This window comes from Triturus cristatus, chromosome 4_1 (genome assembly GCF_964204655.1).
Source record: "Triturus cristatus chromosome 4_1, aTriCri1.1, whole genome shotgun sequence".
NCBI lineage: Eukaryota > Metazoa > Chordata > Amphibia > Caudata > Salamandridae > Triturus > Triturus cristatus.
The window spans coordinates 280667187-280689432 of record NC_140585.1 but is presented as its reverse complement, the minus strand read 5'-3'; the positions used below and the strand labels follow the sequence as shown (position 1 = coordinate 280689432).

Below are 22246 nucleotides of genomic sequence, written 5' to 3'. Positions count from 1 at the left end.
CGCATGCGCTTGGTCAGGCGAGACCTAAAAACAGCCATACATTGGTAGGGATCACACAGAGATCACACAAAGAAACGTTTTAAATATTGATCTCTGTACAAACACACTTTATTTGCATCAAAACAACAGATAATAAATTATCATGTAAGAAATAAAAGCTCCATTCCAGAGCCATCAGACTTGCAGACCACTCGCTTTTACCCAAACATAAAGCCGTTCTACAGACCAGTTATAACATTATATTGAATCCAAAATAAGTCTATATAATCTAAGCAACAGATAAAAAATGTGTCATTACTTACTTCCTCCAGAGCCTGCCTGCTCCTCTGCTAAGGTCCGCCCTCTGCACCTAGATTCTGGTCTTCCTCTACAGCGTGTGTCCGTGCACCTCTCTTGCGATGCTGTGCATTTGCTACACTGCCTGCTATGAAAGGCTGGGGCCACTTAATGAGGCACCAAATAGGGTTGCAACGTTTCTCAGGGAAAAAAGCCAGCCATTTGTTTGTATTTTGTGATTCTGGAAAGGACAACACTAGGAACGTAATCAAAAACCTATGTAAAAACCAATATATTAATTTTTAACATGGCAAGTCTACCTGTGTTTTCTTTCATTATCATCCATGAATCACGCAGAGAGCTCAGGAGTGAGGCTTAAATGATTTCTTCTTTTCTGTGCTTTTCAAAATGTATATTCTGAAGAGCTAAGAATACAGACTCTGGATCATTTTAGTAATTTGCTGAGCGACTTTGAGATAAAAACACTGGTCATGCGAGTAGAATACCAACCAGGTGTCCACCCTATGACCAATTGGGCTGTTTAATTGTATTCCTCAGAGACGGTCCCCTTTTGACTTTCCTCTGGGATCTTCTTCCTCCCATGGTCCTCTCTGCAGCTCTCAAAGAAGGTGGGTCTCAAAACCTTCTAGTGCAGGACTGACCTCGTAGTAGAGTAGGGGGTGAATGTACTGAGTCGGGAGTGTGTGTGTGCACCTGCACAGCATCACTGACAGAATATCGGAAACAGAAATATTGTGTGGACATAATATCATGTCAAAAACATCGACGAGTAAAATATCGAGAAGCTGAGTGCAAATAGGTGAGTATAGATTTACTATTCTTTTTTTTTTTTTTTTTTTTTTTTTTAAAGACCTTTATTCAGAGATTCACGGTACACAGCAGAGAGCCTACAACCCTTATGGGCCGGCCGCGGAGAATATACTTGCATATGTCTCGGATCACACAGCCCTGTGCCGTCAACCCGGAGGTACGGCGGCGTTGAAGGATGCAGGTGTACCAAGGTGTAACCAGAATGTTGCAGGTCTAGTGTCCCTCATACATCCACAAACGTATGGGCTTAGTGCCCCAATAGGCATTAAGGTGCCAAACAATCAAACTCCCCCCCCTCCCACCCCTTAACTACCGGTCAACACTACGCTCGTCTTACGTGTCCATGGCTCGGGGCTGCAGCCCCCGCCCCCCTCCCCAGCACCCCAAGCCGCAGCAGCAGGATACTAGACATCTCCGGGTTCTTCCTGCGCGATGGCAGGAGGCTCACAAATGCCCCCCCTAAAATCGTTCCACTTGGCCCATACCTCAACCCACTTACGAGGGCACCCTCTCGCCACATACACAGTTCTTTCCTGCAGCATGCACCAATCCATATCGTTGTTCCAATCTGATAGTTTTGGTGGAACAGCGCTTCCCCAGAGCCTGGCTATGTTCCTCTTCGCAACCATTTGCCCGAGTGTGACCCAGAGCCTCCCTTTTGGCGGCAGGTCAGTTGGTTCCCATATATTGAGGAGGCACCTTTTAGCCTCCGGGCGAATCTCCACTTCCCACACCTCCTCCATACACCGCACCACTCTTCTCCAATACCTCTGAATCTTCGGGCAGCCCCACACTACGTGGAAAAAGGTTCCCGTGTCCCCACAACCCCTCCTACAGAGCGCTGTGTCTGCCCTCCCCATCATGTGTAGTCTCGTGCAAGAGATATAGACTCTGTGTAGAATCTTCAGTTGAATAAGCCGCAATCGGGCCGATATCGCGACTTCACGCGGGGAGGCCAGGGCATAAAGCCACTCCTCGTCATCTATCTCCAACCCTTCAGCGACCCACTTTTCTTTGAGGGGAAGAAGCATATCTGGGGGTTATTGATAAGTTTTTTGTAGGTGAGGGATATGGCGTGCTCCGCGAGATGTCCATCCAGCAGCCTATCTTCAAGGGGGGAGGCCGGTGGCAGTTTGGCCTCCGGTGGGATATTGGCCTGCAGGGAGTGACTTATCTGCAAGTACCTAAAATATTTGGTATCCGCCAGCTCGTATGCTTCTCGCATTTGGGCGAACGTGCGGATCCCGGCAGGCCCCCAGATATCTTTGATCTGGGAGATGCCGATCAGGTCCCAGTTGCGGAACCCTTTGGTGCGTCTTAGATTGCCCAATGCTTCGGAGGCCCAAAGTGGCGTGGCCATCGTGAGGACGCCAGACCAACCGAGCTTCTTCTGGGCGATGTGCCATATCTGCACCGAGTGGAGCGTCGGTCCGGTGAGTCGGCTCACCCCTCTTTTAGAGTAGAGTGCTATTTCATAGTTCCCCCCGGAAAGCAACCACCTATCCATACCATATGCTGGGTCGTTCCCGTCCCCGTATGTCCCTTGGTTAATCGCGGACAGGTGGGTCGCCCAGTAGTATTTACGGATGTCGGGGAGAGCAATTCCACCATCGTACCACCCCAGCGTGAGCTTAGCCAGCGAGATACGGGGCATCCCGGCCCAGAGGAGGGTGCGTACCGCGGTCTCGATTGCCAGAAAGTAACTGTTCGGAACCAGGTCTGGGTAGTTTTGCAGCGCGTAGAGGAATCGTGGGAGCGATAGCATCCTAAATAGCGCTGCTCGGCCCAGCAAGGACAGTGGGAGGTTCTGCCAGGATTTCGCCTCCCTTTGGAGTCGGAGCAGCGGCGGCTTGAGGTTGTGCTCGTACAGCAGGGCCTTATTAACGGTGATATACACTCCGAGGTACTTAAACCCGTCCTTCGCCACCCGGATAGGGCAAGTGGCAGGGAGTCTGGGAGGGTCCCCGCGCAGGACGTAGAGATGCGATTTAGCCCAGTTGACTCGGAATCCAGAGTTGCGACCAAAACTAGCCAGTATGTCCAGCGCCGCGATCATGGATCCACGCGGCTTCGAGAGGTAAAGAAGTATGTCATCAGCATACAGAGATATTTTATCCTCCCACCCCTCCGCCCATGCTATGCCCTGCACGGTGGCAACCTGTCTTATCCAGGCCGCAAGCGGCTCCAGGGAGAGGGCGAAAAGAAGTGGCGAAAGGGGGAAGCCCTGGCGAGTTCCTCTAGCCAGCGTGAAGACTTCAGACACCTTGTTGTTTACCAGCACCTGCGCCAGGGGTTCCGCGTACATTAAGCGCACCCACGCGATGAAGCGAGGTCCAAAGCCCAGCTTGCGCAAGACTGCGAACATATACGGCCATTCCAAGGTGTCGAAGGCCATGGTGGCATCCAATGAGACCACCACCGCATCCTCCTGCAGCCTATGGCACTGCCCTAGCACCCCATGGAGTCTCCTGATATTGAGGGCCGTGTTGCGGCGAGGCATGAACCCCGATTGGTCGGGGTGGATCAATGAGGATAGCACCGGCTTAAGCCTATTGGCCAACGTTTTAGCCAGTATTTTGGGTTCCGCGTTTAGGAGCGAAATGGGTCTGTATGATGCACATAGGTCTTTAGGTTTTCCCTCTTTCGGTAGTGCCACTATGGTCGCTATGCGCTGATCCCGGGGCAGTAGCCCCACTTCCCTACTACGGTCGAACATAAGTTTAAGGTGCTTACTAGTGACGTCTGGCTGGAGCTTGTAGATCTCTATTGGAATGCCGTTTGGACCGAGCGCCTTACCCGGGCGGAGGTCCCCAATCGCTCGCTGCAGCTCAGCCTCAGTGAGTGGGCTATCCAGAGCTTCCCGGTCTGTGTCCGAGAGAGTGGGCATGCGTATGTCGGCAAGGAGGTCCATGGAGTCCTCCTCCGGCCGGTCCGATTCCCGCCTATAGACCTGCTGATAGTGATTAGCAAACTGTTGTACTATTTCCCGGGGCTCTGTAATCAATCTCCCTTCTTCAGTGCGCAACCCAGGCACAACCCTACCGGCCCGTTGTTTCCGCTCAAGCCAAGCATTGAGTTTCCCGGCTTTATCGCCTTGGTCGTATATTCTGCCGATTTTGTGCCGCGCCACAGTCTGGGCTTCGTGGGTCACCAGTGCTCTGTATTCCGCAGCCTTGAGCTGCATCTTGTGCCTGCTCTCCCGGTCGCCGCTAGCCGTTGCCTCCCTTTCTAGTTCTTCCAGTTGCGCCTCAAGTGTCGTGACCTGCTGGCTTCGGTCCTGCCGTCTAGCCGCTATGGCCGACAGCGCCTCACCCCGCACCACAGGTTTAAATGCCTCCCACAGGGTGACCGGGGAGTCCACCGATCCATCATTTTCTTTGAAGTAACGCGAAATGGAGGTGGAAATGTGTTTCCTAGTGACCTCATGTTTCAGGTGCCAGGCATTTATTGGTGCAGTGCAGCCCTCCCGTCTACTCCCGAATACGATATGTGTAAGGACCGGTGAATGGTCAGAGATGCCTCGAGGGAGGAGTACGGCCTCCAGCACCGCCATATCGTGTTGCAGCAGGGTAAGGATGTGGTCCAGCCGTGAGAAGGAGTGATGCGCCCCGGAGAAGAAACTAAATTGACTTTCGGTGGGGTGAAGCATGCGCCATATGTCAGTAAGCCCAAAAAGCCACCTCTGCCCCTGGGGCAGTTCTCTAGGTGGCTGCCTATCGCGAGATCCCGACACTACTGCATTAAAGTCCTCTCCAAGCACAAGCTGCCCCTCAGGAAGCGAAAGGAGTAATGAGCCCAGGTCTGCAAAGGCCCCGGCCTGGGGGGACATAGACTGAGAGTAGATTAAGCGTCCGGCCCTCCCAACGCCCCGACACCGGCGTGAAGCGTCCCTGCGGGTCGGTCTTGGTGAGGTCTATGTGAAGAGGCAGCGAGCGACGCAAAAGGACTCCCACTCCCCTCGACCCCGTGGTGAAACCTGAGTGCGCTGCTAGCGTGTAGCCATATCTATTCAGGGCCTGACAAACATTCCCCAGCAAGTGTGTTTCCTGCAAGAGCACCACATCTGGCTGGTGCCGTTTGAGAAATTGTAACACTATAGTACGTTTTAGTCTGTCCCCCAAACCATTGACATTCCAGCTGAGGATCTTCAAACTTTTTTCCCCATCTCCTAGCCATAGCCGTGTCTCATCAGGGTGCCACGTCCCACCACCCCGGAATCATACGTGTCGACAAGGTTCGTGTGACCGTACCAATTCCCCAACTCCCCCCCCCCCCCCTGGGTCCCACCCCACCATGGCAAGACGGGTAGTGTACAACAAACCTAGTAAACCAGTCAGGCCACCCCCTCCCTCCCGTGTCTGACCCCAACATCCCTACCCCCCCGTGCAAAAACAAACCCCCCTCCCTGCCCCCTGCTCCGTGGGTTCCGAACTACCCACCACCCCAATTAGCAGAGCGCCTGTCGCCCAACCCTGCCCCGGTGCACCCACCGAGAAACTTTACTTGGGAAGTTCGTGGGCCAGCCCCCTCCTGGCCGCCCGTCCGTGGTGTCCCAGTTCGTTCAGTCCCCAAGGCCTGGTGCCAAATGGACACTGGAGCCAGCCCTCAAAGGACATGCAGCCGTAGCGCCCCAGGGCCACCTAGTCTCAGAGTGAAGGCACATGTGTTATACGTTACTGTCCGATGTCTTCATGGTGTCAGCTCTCGTGGCTTCGTCGTGGCGTTTCGTCTCCCGGCGAGTCCCAACGGGGACTGTTCGACCTGGAACGCCAGGACCGCTGACTCAGCTCACCACCTTCTGGGCGTCCTGCCGCCAACTCTCTCTCTGTGGCGGGAAGGCCCGCGTTCCGCCATCGCTCATTTTCACGCCGGGAACCCTGAGCCACCTCTCCCGCATCCAGCCACTCCTGTACCGCCTCCGGCGAGTTGAAGAAGAGGGAGCGCCCACCAGCTATAATTTTCAGTTTGGCGGGAAAGAACATCATGTATTTGATCCCACGATCGCGCAACGCCGCCTTGACCCCTTGAAAGGAGCGCCTTTCCCGCTGGACCTGGAGCGTAAAGTCAGGAAAGAATCGGACCGTGGCCCTTTCATACTGTAGATCACCCTGTTGTCTCACCGCCTGGAGAATTGCGTCCCGGTCACGGAAATTCAGTATTTTCGCTATGATCGTCCGTGGCATGGCCCCAGGTTTGGGTCGTGGGATAGGGGCTCTATGCGCCCTCTCAATTGTGAAGAACTTAGAGAGACGCTTGGGTTTCAGGTGTCTGAGGATCAGGTCCTCTAGAAAGAGCTCCATACAGTCCCCTTCAAGCCCTTCCGCAACACCAACGACGCGGATATTGCTTCTCCGGGCCCTGCCTTCCTGATCGTCCAGCCGCAGGGCCATCAGGCGGTGCTGGTGCACTAGCTCATTTACCCGAACCTCGAGCCTTTTCTCCGAGTCCTGCAGTGCCTTGATATCGACTTCATTGGCTTTGGACCGGTCCGTTGTTTTCCCAAGGTCGGCTCGAAGCAGGTTCACTTCAATAGTAATTTTGTCCATCTTTTTTTCCAGGGTTGTGCCCAGGGTTTGAATCGCGGCCATTATGGACTGCAAGGACGGTTCCGCCGGGCCGGCAGCCTCCTTCGTAGCCCCTTCTGTCTGAGGCGGCGCCCTGGCCACTGTGTACTGGTCCAGCTTGTTGGCCTGGGTCGCGGCGCCGCCTCATGGCGGTCCGGGCGCCCCGGGGGCCGAAAGCTCCTCCGCCCGCCGCACAACCAAGCGTCCCCTGGTCCGCGCCAGCGCCCTCCGGCGCGTCCCTGGCTCCCAGGTGCTCTATCAGGGCCCAGTGGGGAAGGAGGCCTCCGTCGCAATCAGGCAGGCTCGCGATCGGGCGAGAGCCGCGCCGTCCCACTCCCCGGCTCCTAGGCGGCAGGCTGTCCCCAGCCGCAATCGTCGGTCCCCACCTGTTGTCTGGGCAGGGTATTCCTCAGCAACAGCCCCGGCTGGGCCCGCCACCCCGCTCCTGCGGCCGCAAATGGCGCCCTCTCCCGGCCAGGGAGTCACTCCGCTGCAGCCTAGATCGCGGTGTCGCGTCCTTCCCTCGGACTACTGTTGGTCGCCAGCCTTGGCGACAGGCGCCCGGATCCAGGGGTGGTCCAGCGCCGCACACGCGGCCGCGTCTTTCCGGGACGGCGCTTCTCCGCGCAGGTCACCAAGCAGGCCACAAGCCGGGGCCTCGAGTTGCGCCGGCAGCAGTCGCGGAGCTCCAGGGCCGAGGCACCCGGCCGCCCGTCGCGGCCCACCTCCCGGGCAGTGTAGTTCTCTCCGGAGGTCGCCGAGCAGCTCTCTGAGGCACCGGACCATGGGGATCCGGGGGGAGCTCAGGTCGCTCCCCTCCGTACGGATTATAGCCGGATTGCGAGGAACACCAACGGCCCCGGCGGAGCTCCGGGATCAAGCGGCCATTTCCCAAGGCGCCTGGCCACGCCCCCAGATTTACTATTCTTAACTCCACATCTGTGTACCTTGAAGATATATACATAGCGTCAAGGTGACTATATAGAGAGTTATATAGAGTAAAACTTTGCTTACCTATAGAAACTTAACTTCTCCATATTTGTGTCCACAATATTCTTGACCCGATGTTTTGGTCCATGATATTTCTGTTTCCGATATTCCATCTAAATACCCATTCACAAGCTGCTCGTTATTCTTATCTTCGCGGGTCCGGTGACATGGGGTGCGAGTCCCCGATTCCCCGATACGGTAAAATCGCAGGAACATTGCTTAACAAGAGGCACGAACGAAGGCATGATTTCGGAAGCAAATCCTTCCGAATCATAAAGTATTGTGTATTAGTAAAGTTAAAAGGGCACACAGGAAGTGTTAGTTGGACAGAGACGTGTTGTTTCTCTGGTTCAGCACTTATTATTTTGTGAAGGAAACAAATGAACAGTTTTAAGGAATATAATCAGTATTCAACCTGTGAAAATATCCAAGGTGAAAACAAATAGATTGCGGTGGCGTGAGTTATGGCAGGTGTTGCGTATATTGATAACCAATATTATCCCAAATTTAAGTGGTTTAAAACTATGGGGTTTTCATAGTTTCCAACCTCCACGAAACATGTCCAGCCCCAGGGGCCTGCTTTTCATGCGCTGTGCCCAACCAACCATGGGTGGCCAACCCCCCACTGCACTGGAGTTTAGCAGAGGTTGCCCCAGTGGCGTAACATTAGACCCTGCTATGGGAGTGGGCCCAAGTTCCAGGGGACCCCCTCAGCACAGTACAGTACACTAACTGGGCTTGGGGCCAATTGGTAGATGGTGGGCTGGGGGGGACCCTCCATGTATTTTGCAGGAGGGGGCCTCCAATTCCGTTACGCAACTGGGTTGTCCAACGCACTGCGGGCAGTCAAATCCTGATTCACATAGTTTTTCGCAGCAGGGTTTACCCACAGAGCACGACTTTCAGAACAAGACTTGCTATATATATATATATACATATATATATATATATATATGTACAGGTTTAATGAATATCATCCATGTTATGCAATGGTTATAGTCACCACTCCAAAATGGCTGCCATTTTGCTTGTACTCCTAGATGTGGTGTAGTAGTCCTATGTTTATGTGACGTGTGCACCTTCAATATATACTTTTCTAAGACAAACATGAAATGTCCCGTGAGAAAGGAGCGGCTGCTCCGAAACGCGTCGGGCGATTTTGCCATTTAGCTAATAAATCATTTGAATCACGCTGACGGATCTGGACTCGGTTTTCTTTGGTGAAGAATATAATACCGAGGAGTGGAGTGCATATTTGAGGTGCGCTACCTCAACCGTACCCCGCCGCCACATAAGAGGCAGAGGAATCGCGGAAAACTGTGTTGGGACTAATTGAAATACTCTGCCCGCAACCACGAACTGATAGTGTATGATATTCGTGAGAATCAATCAGCTGCCGACGGTGGTGGAAGCTTGTGCGGTCGGAGGACCTATACCGATCAACCGCCATCCACGGTACACATTGAAAACCCGGGCGGAATTGTAAAGACTCGGTAAGCGGTGAGCAGGCGGAACCGGCGTGGCTGCTGAGCAAGCTACAGCTGAGGAGAGCGTGGTTGGCGCTATCGGCGTGGGAAGTTTTTTCGATTGTTTAAACTTCCAAATATTGCTACTATGTTATCGGCAAACAGGGAAGCGGCTGAGCTGCTTTTTATTACTAAAGTCAACAGCGCAGTTGAAGGGAATGGGCGGAGTGCCAATGTTGAAAATGAAACGCAGAGTAAGAAAGTACTTTGGGACAAATTATGGAAAGCTGAAAGTTGGAGCAAGTCAAATTGTGGGAGGCAACAGCCCTCCAGAAATACGTGGATGTTGAAATGGTCCCAAGAGGTTTGAGAATATTCATAACACCAACCTTCAATGACCCTTACCCAGAATTAATAGAGGAATGGGCTCTCAATAATCATGCATGTTCAACAGTGATGTTACAATTATTGATTAAATAAGCCATAAAAGAAACAGAAAGACTGGCCATAGAAACTGAGAGGTTGTCTTCTTTGCTGAAAGAAAAATACACAGATAGTAAATTTGAGGTGGAAATAAAAAAAACTCAATCTCAGATTGGAAAAAGCTGAAGAAGAAATAAAACTAAAAAAGCAGCGTAAATTCCATAGGGATCAACAAGACTATGAACTAGGTCAGATCTTTACGTTCGGTAGACGATTTGATCACTTGAGGGAAACTAATCAAAGACATGTGGACAATACTGCTAAATCGAAACCAGTGGCAATGGCGGATCTGACAGAACCGATGAATGTAATAACTGGAACTCCCCTTGAGGAAATGGCAAGTGAGGTTATAACAAATACAGAAGCGGGACAAGAACAAGCAACAGGAGTAAAATCCAAAATTTTAAAGGACTTCGACCTGATGGCTATAGCGCATCAAGGATTAGGAAGGCCAGGACCCCAAGGAAACAAAGGTCGTGGTCGCGGTGCCAGAGGAGGAAAAGCTCGAGGCGCAAAAAGGCAAGGGAATTTGGATACCTTTGTGGGGATGACAACACGAGGAAAATCTGCCGGCAAGTGATGGACCAACTTACAGTGGTAAATCTATCTGACATTTTACTTTCTATTGACCAGATTAATGTTTTATCTCTTGGCTTGACATTTTGTCCCACTAAGAAATTTGATTATCCTGAAAGCAGAATTGACTTGTTCCATTTCACGAGAAGGTTGAAACTTAAGAAATGGTTTGAACATAGGAAAAGCTTGCAAAGCATTTCATCTAAGGGTAATTCCAATCTAACAATTGCTGATTTGGAAATTTTACAAACTATGCATGAATTAGGAGATGTCTATGATGATGAGAATAGGTATCCGCTTGATATTGCGACTGAGGAACACCTGGTTTTGGACCGTAGTAGTGGCAGCGGTTTTAAGCCTAAGTCTATTTTTATGCCACAAATACTTTGTGATGCTATAGATATTTTTGAGAAAGGTGTCAATGAAGAAATGAAAAAACTCAGCAAAAATAAATCAACAATGAATTTTAACCTCACCCTTCAACAACATTTGGAAATCAAAGTCCTTATTTAAGCATACGACCACAGCCTTACGCGTTTCGTGGCTTCACTTCATCAGCGGAGCTGCGTTCGAGTGCTGCTTACTTTGTTGGACACCCCACTGAGCCTTGATTATTAAGCGGCCGTCCGGCCGCTAAGCAAGCACCACCCCAGGTCTAAAGGGGGCCACGGAGTCTCAATGTGGGACTCAATAGTGGAATGCACTTCATGGATTGAGCATGACATCGCTTCTTGGGGCTCATGTTGAGCTTCGTACCCAGCATTCATTCAAGGGGCATCCATTTGAGGATAAATGGCGGACTACATCTCCCAGAAACACTACATACAGACTCATTTAGAGCAGTTGCATGACAGAGTAGGATATTGTTTAAAAGGGAGGCGTGACTCATAATGCCTCTTTCGACCTCCCAGCCTCTGATTAAGTGAAGCCACGAAACGCGTAAGGCTGTGGTCGTATGCTTAAATAAGGACTGAGATTGGATGACATGCATACCATTAAAGGCTTTTACGGGGAAAAGCGGAGCTGCGTTCGAGTGCTGCTTACTTTGTTGGACACCCCACTGAGCCTTGATTATTAAGCGGCCGTCCTGAGCCTTGATATATATATATACATATTCACTTAAAAAACCATAGGTTTCACACATGTTATAGTTAGCTGGACATTTCACTCGTAAAAAACCAATGAAATTCCCCCGTTATAGTTAGTGCAGGCAACTATAAGTCACGCGACCGCAAACCTCTGCTGATGACGTCAGATATTACATCACTGTATTTAGACACTTATTTACCCATGTCTTCTTCCATTAATCTTTAGCTATACATATATTACAAATATTTATTTTTCATAAAGACACATATGTCATCAGTGATGTAATATCTGACGTCATCAGCAGAGGATTGCGATCGCGTGAGTTATAGTTGCCTGCACTAACTATAACGGGGGAATTTCATTGTTTTTTTACGAGTGAAATGTCCAGCTAACTATAACATGTGTGAAACCTATGGTTTTTTAAGTGAATTTGCAAGGTTTTTTAAATGCTAATTCGTAACTATAACTTGTGTGAAACCTATGGTTTTTTCAGTGAATTTGTACGGTTTTTTAAATGCTAAGTTATGTATTTATTAATTATTTTTTTTTCAGGTTTTTCACCGTGCGCGCACCGTGCGCGCATGGTGCGCTTCGCGCACCGTGTGCGCGCTGTGGGTGCTCGGTACGCTTCGCACACCGAGCACCCACGGTTCGCAGTGCGTGCCGTGCGCGGTGCGCGCACCTCCCTATTTTTTTAAAACAAAAAAAATGTTTTTTTCTCCCTTGGGGTCCTTCTGTGACCCCCTGACCAAGGCTAGGGGGTCAGGAACTGTCCACTCTGCCCCCTTTTCACGTTCTCCACCTTTTTTTTCACCCCCTCAGACTGCGAGAGACAAAATGGCGGCCAACACTTCCTGGTTTTGACCGATTAGAATGTTTACCGACATCTAACAACCAATCAGAATTGCGCTCGCGCACGGCAGGGTGTGCGCACAGTGCGCGCACGGTGCGCGCGTATAGATATTGATATGCTTTTAAATGCTATTTTCTCAGGAAATACTGAACAGATTTACACCAGACCTGCAATAGGCACTTCCTTGACCTTATGGCTACCTCTCTGCCAAATTTCACGTAATTCTGTTCAGCCGTTCGGGCTATAGCTGCGACTAAAGGTCCTATGGAAAAATGCATGGGGAAAACGCGTTTTGGGACCCCCCCTTTTTCTCGGCCCCCGCTTGACGAATCACCCCGAGACTTTCAGGGTAGGAGCTGAACGGAGCGCCCCATTTGTTTTGAAAATTTCGCGAGGATTCGTCAACCGGCGCCAAAGTTATTCAAAATAGAATTTTGAGATTTCCTATGGAAACTAGGTTGTAACTATAACTATCTACTGGCGACCGCCAGTAGAATATATATAGATATATATACTTCAATCCTTCGTTAAACACACTTCGCTGACGAAGCAGGCACGGACTCCTTCGCTTGCAATATTACATTTTTATTGTCTTAATCCATTAAATATAGAAAAGCTAATCGATTGTTTTTACTACATGGGGTGTTTGGTGTTACAGCCTGGTAGTCAAGGTGAGCCTACCCTGCCCCTTTTTGATTTTTGCGCCGGGCTCAGGGGCAGTGCCCTGCATCCTGAATTAACCATCACAAGAGAAATGTCTTTCTTGCAGCAGCTAATCAGATCAATCGGATCCACAGTATCAACTCTGGAACCCTTGAATCAAAAGGACAACAGGAGAAAAGTCTCACTCTTCCAACTGGATTTATTTATATTTTATTTCTGGATTCATGGAGGATCTGCAAATCCCAAATGCAAAAATAAAAACAAAAGTGTTAACCATTTAAAACCAGCTCAGCAACTTAAAAAAAAAAGCTTGCATCTCATAAACCACTGAACTGATTAGCATTCCCCGCATGTGAGCAGCACTGGGATTGGGAGCCTGCGCTATGAGCAGCAGTTCCTGAGCGGGACGCAGGAATCTGGAGCAAGGCGGCGGCCATCAGAGCCGGTAAGTTGTATTTTCTTTATTTCTAATTCAGTTTTTTTGGTTTGTGTTTCCCCACCCCCTGCTCCACCACTTTGCAATACGAGTGGCAGCTACTGCCTCTCCCGTGCTAACTACGGTGCAACTAGCAAACACTTAAAAAGAACCAAACTGGGAAATGTCTCTGAAGGTTGTGTAAGCGTGTGGCATTTAAGAATGATTACAGAAATAGGTTCAATTAAATGTAAATTTTTTGATCTATTAGTAGGGATTGATTTAAGTAGTTTGGTCCTGAAGCAAGCCCAGTTAACCAATCAAGGCACGCCAGGGCTTAAACATGTAGACCAGAGTTTGATGCAGGGTACATAATGGAAACTCTAGAACTTCAACATGTTGTTTATAACCTTGTCTAGGGGACCAGAAAATAATAGGAATACTACAAGCAGTTTGGGACAGCCTGAGGCAATTTTAACATTTAGATCCCATCTCCCTAAAAAGGTTATAATTCAAAGAGCTCCCTTGGATTTACAAGGTTGAGCCTGCCCATATATGATTTTAATATCTGTGTCGAGGACTCGATGATGAAGCTTGCCACTGGCATGAGAACACAGTGGGTGAGAGTCCTAACAACAAACCAATAGGGTTGCTAGGGAGGGTCGCACTAGGTTGAAAGGCCCCATCAGGATGTGGGCACTCCTATCTGAGTTAAGTGGTATGCTGAAAATAAGTCATAGACTCGCATAGAAATGCAGCAAAAGCTGGTTAGAGCAAGCATCTCTATAATGGACATAACAGAAAGGGTCAGGTCATGATATGGTTAGGCTAGGCACATCAGATGCATGACTGCTAAAAGGAGCCAATGCACACTGGACTCACAACTCTATGGAGCAGTACATGGGCAAAAAGGTGAAATAATCTCTCGTATATTTGCAGTAACCACACCATAGTTTTGTAAACTGTCTTTTAACATAATTGGCTCAGCTACACACAGGCGTGCTTTCTCTCTTCACTGTAGTTGGATTTAAGAAATGTACACAATATAAAAACTCACCTAGATGCGTGCAGGATTTCCAAATATGATAGTAACAGATCTCCATTGGTTCCCTACGATTTTCTGGACTGGAATCCACTGGGCAAACATATGGCTGGGAAACTGGAAAATAGAATAATAGCACAAAATTAACTATCACTATATGAAACAAAGAGAAAGATAGCACTAGTCCAAGAAATGACAGCAATTATACACTTATATTTCACCTTCCATCTGGAAGAAATTTACAGTTTATGGAATATGCAAAGCTTAGTGCCCTTACACATCTCAATATTTTAAATACATTTTACAAAAAAGATAAAAACATCAGCACTTAGGCCTCACAATAATTAGGGCTCGATTACGATGTTGTTAGGAAAGGCTCCAAATGGCATTCGATTCGTCCGAATCTGATTTGGAAGACTTTTTCCTGACCGAATAGGTCAACTTTCCGGACGACCAAGTACGATGTAAATGAGCTATCCGGGCTGTCCGAATCGGTTCCGAATGGGATTTAGGCAGCCCGAGTCATTCGTTGCCGAATCATACAGCCCAATGGAGACAGTAATCCGAATGAGCGAGAATGATGACTGAATCGGACAGCCATTCCGTAACGGTCTGGCCGAGATGAAATGGCTGTGGGAGTCGGACTTTGGGGGCCATAGTAGGCCCCCCTTCTTCTGGGGCTGTCCGAATCGTGCCCGTGGGGGTACCCATGGGTCTCCCATACCCATGCATGCACAGTGTGACAGGCACCACAGGGTGCCTGCCACAGCATGCACGACTTTCCCCATCCACCGTCTTTTTTCAATGGGAGCCTGTGTTGACGTTCAGAACAGAACACAAGCTTGCCTAACGACATCGTAATCTGGCCCTTAGTAGAAAATGTACACATTACATATAACTTCCAATCATTTCACCTCATGCTGCTCTACAGACAGGCTGAAAAATTTATCTATCTGTAATACTATTTTTAGAGCCTAGTTGTATATCATTCGTTCACCTTTTTCCACCTCAAACTGACAGCCTCTCATTGACACTGTAACAAACTATGTAAATATTTGACTATGAACTTCATTAGAAAACTTCATTAAAAACAATGGCATAAATACATCCTCATAATTATAACAAGAGCTCTGCCATCCTTGGTTCTCAGTGCTAGTCTTAAATATAATAAATATCAGTTAACCATCTCTTTACTTTCCTCTTTGGGAGGAAACATTGATTGTATGCTGCATGACCCAGTTTACAGGTCAGTATGTTTCAGCATGATTACGGGCCTGATTTTAAGTATAGAGGACGGAGCACAAACTGTCGGAATGGCAGAGGACATTACATCTGCTATCGCGACAGTACTATATCAAATATGTCAAGTTTAGAGATGATTGTCGCCCAAAGTGGGAGTGTGTTTCTGAAATATAAAAAACTGTGTGGAGGTCATTGTTTTTTTCTGTCACTCACTGCTAGGTTTAACCTTGAGGACGCGGACAGTGAAAAAAGGACATTACACACCACCGTTCATGGGGGCTCTGTCAATGGAAAGCTTATTCTCTGCCCGTCTCTAAATAAGGCGGGTGGACTGGGAGTTAGACGATAGTGTACTCTGTTTGCGATGGAGTGCACTGTCCGCCAAACTCTAAATTATGCCCAAAATCTTTCAGTGATTCACATACTTTGAGCAACAAATAGAATTATGATGTAGGAAGCATCTGAGAAATCCAAAAGACAATCTAAAAATAATCCTTTCACTAACTCACATACATTCAAAGACATGTAGTATGATCGAGGAAGCATGATAGTGATCAAAATAGGCAGTCAGAAAAGACTCCTTACAGCATTTCTGGCCCACCTGCACTAAGAGTCCTACCAATAATCCCCATGGAAACAGAGGTAACAGGTGGAGCAAATGAAGGAGTACTGAAAAACCCAAGAACTTAGGGCCCGATTTATATCTTGGCAGTATGCATACTTGTCACAACGGCGACAGAATATGCTTACTCCTAAGATAATGGTCCACCCACCTGATTCAGATGCAGGATGCAGGATTCAGGATTTTCTTTTTGAAAATATAAAAAGAAGACTATTTGGTGAAGGGCTCCATCCTGCAAAGTAGCAAAATGCATTGAGAGGAACGACAGTGAGCATTTTGACAAAATAGCGAGTTCCAAATATCGTGATGCAGAAATATTGTCAAAAAAGAGATTGTTGCTACAGAAATATCAAGACAGAGAATATCGATGTCAACAATATAGACTTTTTGGTATGAAATATCGTTTTTGTAAATATTGCTGTTTTTTATACTGTTTTCATTAATATTGCTGTAAAAAATATTGTTTTTTATTAATTCATTGTGCTTTAGTTAATATATTTTAGGTGGGAATATTGTTAGAATAATTGCTATCTATTTAAAAAAATAAAGTTTGTACTTTTTAGTGCATTTAAGTAATTTATTTTTACATGTAGTTATTTTAAGTTTGGTAGCGGTTTGGTGGGTTTTAAGGGGAATAGGGTGGGCAGTTAATCAAATTATAATTTGTTTAAATGTAATGGTAATAGTATTAATTAATTATTTAACTGGCCATTCATTATTTTAGTTGTCGAATTGTTAGTTTACATTTTTTTATTTATTTGTTCATTTTAATGTATATTTTAATTTTACTATTAATAATAATTGTTTTAACTTAGTAGCAGGTTGTTTGGTTTGTAGGGGAATAGGGTGGTAAGATCATTAAATTAAATGTCATTTAATTTTAATGGTAAATATTTATTTACTGTAAATTAATTCATCAACAAATGATTATTTATATTACGTTAATTGTTCAATTGTTACATTAAATTTTTATTTTATTTTGTTAATTTATACATATACTGTATTTAATTTTAATACATTTTTTGTAAATTTCATTTATATTTTATTGGTTTTTACATTTTGTTTTTCAATATAATGTTAATATTTAGTATCAATTATTATGTTGTATTCTGTATTAAAATAGATTTAATATATATTTTGAACTTTTATTGTGATATGTAATGTGTTCAAAGATCTACGCTTTCCTTGTTGTTGCTTACACTGCAGTGGGAATAGTAAATCTAACACCTTTGGAGTTCAATGCTTTCCCTACTGTTCCCTAGAATAGAATGGAAAAAGTTCAAGGCTGAAGTTCATCTCCTTACCTACTGCTGCTTAGACTGGAGTGGGAATGTTATGTTATGTTGAAAAGCATTTGTACAGCGCACGTTCACCAACGGTTTCTTGGCGCTAAGCGGAGTCAGACAGTTGCATAATGAAAATAGAGAAAAAAGAAGTTTCAATTATGAGCTTGAATGAACAGCCAGGTCTTAAGGGCAGACCTGAACTCAGCATAAGAAGAGGATAGACGAAGGTCAGAATGAAGGGAATTCCAAAGCTGAGGCGCCAGGAATGAAAAACATAGACCACCGTGTTTCTTGCGCTTAAACGAACAGGGCATAAGAAGATTCATGTTTGAAGAGCGCAGTACACGAGAAGGAGTATAGCGTGACAATCTAGACAAAATGAAAGCTGGGCCATGGTCCGATAGAGCTTTAAAAATGGTGCATCCTAGTTTAAAGAGGCAACGTTGAAATACGGGGAGCCAATGAAGATCCTTCAGAAGGGGTTTCACATGGTGAAGTTTAGATTGACCGTATACAAGTCATGCAGCTTGGTTCTGTACCAGTTGGAGTCGATGTAATTGATAGGCGGGAATGCCGGCGTAAAGGGAATTAGCGTAATCAATAAGCGACATCACCAGGGCAAGAACAGCTTGAATCCGAGCCTCAAAGGTCAGGAATCTGGTTATTTTGCGAATTCTTCGAAGATGGAAGAAACAAGCAGATACCACAGAGTTAATCTGTGCTTTCATCGAGAGATCTCTACTAATTACGATACCCAGACTCTTGACTGATTTCGCAGGAGATGGAGGACATCCCAGGGAGTCAGGCCAAAAGTTGGAATTCCAGGGATTCCCTGAGCCACCCGTAAGGATCAGCTCGGTTTTATCTGGGTTTAGCTTGAGCTGGCTGGCACTCATCCAATTGCTAATAAATACCATAATAGATTGAAAATTTTCAATAGAGGAGGGAGAGGAGTCGATGTGAAAAATTAATTGAAGATCATCGGCATAGATAAAAACAGTCACCTCTCTCTTTTGGAGGGCCGAAATTAAAGGAAGGATGTAAAGATTAAAGAGAAGAGGAGAGAGTGCAGAGCCCTGGGGGACACCGCATGTCATTCTCTTTTTCTGAGCCAGAAAACTGGCCAGACGAACTGCTTGAAAGCGGTCACAGAGAAATGAGGAGATCCAATCCCACGGAGGACCCCGGATCCCGGTGCCCTCGACCCGATCAACCAAAAGAGCATGGTCGACCGTGTCGAAAGCAGCCGAAAGATCTAATAGTACCAGGGCTTGCGTGGAACTGAAATCGGCCCCTCTACGAAGTTCATCAAGAACTGCCAGAATAACAGACTCCGTAGAGTGTTTGGGTCTAAACCCCGCTTGATGGGGGTCTAAATAAAATGACTGTTCAATAAAAGTGCTGAGACAGTCAGCCACATGGGTTTCCAAAATTTTTCCCAAGAAAGGCAACAATGAAATGGGGTGAAAATTGCTGAGAGTGGAGGGGTCGGAACCTGTTTTTTTTAGAATAGGAACCACGTCAGCACATTTGAAAAGAATGGTAGACCCAAACCCTCCGATGCCCAACGCTTTCTCTACTGCTGCTTAGATTAGTTTGGAGATAGTAAATCGAAACCCTCCGAAGCCCAATGCCTTCCCTACTGTAGGTTAGACTGGAATGGGAATAGTAAATCTGACCCCTCAGAAGTCCATCAACTTCCTTACTGTTGCTTAGCCTGGAGTGGGAATAATAAATCTAACCCCTAAGAAGTCCAATGCTTTCCGTACTGTTGCTTAGACTGGAGGGGGAGTAGTAAATTCAACCTCTTCCGACATCCAACACTTTCCTTATTGTTGCTTAGACTGGAGTAGGAATACTAACATCCAACCCATCCAAAGTCCAACACCTTTCCTACTGTTGCAAAGACTCAAGTAGGAATAGTATATTTAACCAATCCGATGTCCAACACTTTCCCTACTGTTGCTTACATTGGAGTGGGAATAGTAAATCTAACACCTGCGAAATTGAACACTTTTCGAAGTCCAACACCTTCACTACTGTTGATTAAGCTGGAGTGGGACCAGTAAATGTAACCCATTCGATGCCCAACACCTTTCCTAAAGTTGCTTATACCGGAGTGGGGAATAGTAGATGTAACCCCTTGAAAATCCAATGCTTTTCCTACTGTTGCTTACACTGGATTGAGAATAGGAAATATAACCCCTCCGAAGTCCAACACTTTCCGTACTGTTGATTAAAATGGATTTTTAATATTTTTCATAGTGTTTTTTATTATTATTTCAATATTTTTCGCAATGTTTATGTTATTTGTAGAGATTTTTTTACTATATTAATTTAATTAATACATATTTTGCATATACATTGTTGTAATGGACTTTGATTATATTATTTATAAAACATAAACTCATTACAATGTTGTTGATATATGTTAAATTATGTCAAAGAAATTTATTTTACATTTACTGTACACTATAACAAAATAAAATGTATGTAATATGCTACTTTCAGTATTTGATTTAAGTTAAGTATTTTGGTAATACATATATATATCTATATCTATCTATCTATCTATCTATCTATCTATCTATCTATCTATCTATCTATCTATCTATCTATATATATTCACTGAAAAAACCATAGGTTTCACACACGTTATAGTTAGGAATTAGCATTTAAAAAACCTTGCAAATTCACTTAAAAAAACATAGGTTTCACACAAGTTATAGTTAGCTGTACATTTCACTCGTAAAAAACCAATGAAATTCCACGTTATAGTTAGATCAGGTAACTATAACTTGCGCGCCCACAGTAAACTGCTGATGACGTCACATATTACATCACTTATGACATGGTCAGTGACATCACTCATGACATCAATGATGACATCTGAAATGACACATTGTGCATTGCGGTCGCGCAAGTTATAGTTACCTGATGTTTACTGTTAGTTTATTTTAATTATATATATAATATATACATGTTTAATTAGGCCTGGGCGAAGCACTACGCTACGCTCGCATAGTTTGCGAAGTTCGCGCTACTTCGCACTACGCGAACTGCACGTAGCACAGTGCGAACACGCGTAGCGTAGTGTTGCGTAGTGCTGCGGTCATTTTTTGCTTGCTCGCGGTCCTCAACGTCAAGTTGGCGACCGCGAGCAAGCAAAATGACATCCTGGCGAGACTTTTTCCTTGTTCGCGATCGCGAGCATGGAAAATAAACCTCCCGGCGAGATTCCCAACGCGAGAAGGTCAGGTTTCTCATTGCGAGGGGTCGCGTATGCTCGCGACCGCTCGCGATGAGAAACTACCAGTTCGCGTTGAGAAAGCTGCAGCTCGAGTAAAAATCTACTCGAGCAGCAGAAAACTACAGCTCGCACTGTGCAAGATGCCATTTTCAATGATTGCACAGTGCCGGTTGCTTGTCCGCACTGTGCAATCATTGAAAACAACATCTTGCACAGTGCGAACATGTTACTTCGCAGTTCGCGAAGTGCTACGCGTAGCTCGCGTAGTGCGAACTTCACTTTGCGTAGCTTCGCGAAGTGCTACTTCGCGAACTACGCCCACCCTTATGTTTAATACAGATTAACTTTAAATATAAATATATACAACTATATATATTTATATAATTTAATAACCTATACTTTAAATTATTTAATAAAAGATATTTTACATTTAAAGAGTGAAATGTTTAAAATACACTATGTTTAAGAGAATATTTTGTCTGCTCAGGCAGCAGGCAGGACTTGGGGGCAAAACCCCAAAAAGCGAAAGCCAAGTCAGACTCTTGGCCGCCGACATAGTGCACCCACGTTGATCTGGCTGGCTCTCAGTGCCTGATGTCTCGGAATATGTACAACCTAGACTGCAGAAACAGTCTGCATGCAGAATGCCCTAGACCAGACATAACAGGCAAGGCTGCAGAAACCCCTGATATAGGCCCTTAAATGCTGACCTTTATAAAGAAGTGTGTATAAGACCTGAAGAAGGGTATTGATCGAACTTGGCGTGCTTACCAAGACAAGCTACTCGAAGTCGCAGGAGTGGGCCCTAGATGCCAAAGAAATAGGACAGCCAATTGACCCAGACACACTAGCAGGCTGGTCTCAGAGAGCAGTATACCTATTAGACAATGCCAACTGTGCCATGTCGACTGAGAGGCAGAAATAGTTGGTAATGCGCATTGACCCAAAACTGACAGAACTGGCCTCAGCGGAAGCAGGACCATTTGCAGAGGGCCTTCTCTTTGGCAACAAGTCTGTCAAGGACATCAACAAAGCCTTGCTTTTGCAACAGAATGAAGGGGGAGAGATTCCTAGAAATCTTTCCTTGGGTTGAGTAAAAGGTATTAAAGATGGGGAATCTTGGCTCTCAGACAGGAGCTCCCCTGTGAAGCGGACGCCTTGTCACAGGGATTTTCGGTATTACAGAAATTAAGACGTCGAAATTAAGACGCTCGAGAAGATGGATCAGGAGCGCCCTTTGACGGCGCACAAAAGGCGTCTGGCTGTCCTCAGAGGCCAGCTTCGTGTTCATAGAACAAAAAAGGCTGAACATGCTCTACTTGCGTTACGACAGCGCTATTATGACGGTGGGGACAGGGTAGGTACTGTCCTAGCGCGTCGCTTGAGAACGCAGGCGGCCAAAGCTCACATTGCAAAACTACGGATGGGAGACGGGTCATGGGCTATCACAGAATCGGCTAAGCTCCAAACGTTCCATAACTATTATGCGTCTCTCTACACTAGTGATCCACCCGCACCGGATCTGATATCGGCCGCCCTGGACGCATGTGCCTGGGAGCCTCTGAGTGAGCATCATTCCAAGCTCCTGGAAGAGTCTA

At 46.5% G+C, this 22246-nt stretch overlaps 1 protein-coding gene across 8 annotated transcripts in view; it reads right to left on the bottom strand.

Moving 5' to 3' along the window:
* The window catches only part of LOC146854273 (uncharacterized), a 471193-nt gene that overhangs the window by 272450 nt on the left and 176497 nt on the right, over window positions 1–22246 (bottom strand). For all 8 annotated transcript variants that reach the window (XR_014981190.1, XR_014981192.1, XR_014981191.1 and 5 more), the window contains one exon: window positions 14264–14365. Coding sequence is in view for 4 of the 8 variants with exons in the window: in XM_085652053.1 (XP_085508179.1) it covers window positions 14264–14365 (102 nt within the window). In the remaining 4 variants the exon portion in view is untranslated. The remainder of the gene's footprint in view (window positions 1–14263; window positions 14366–22246) is intronic.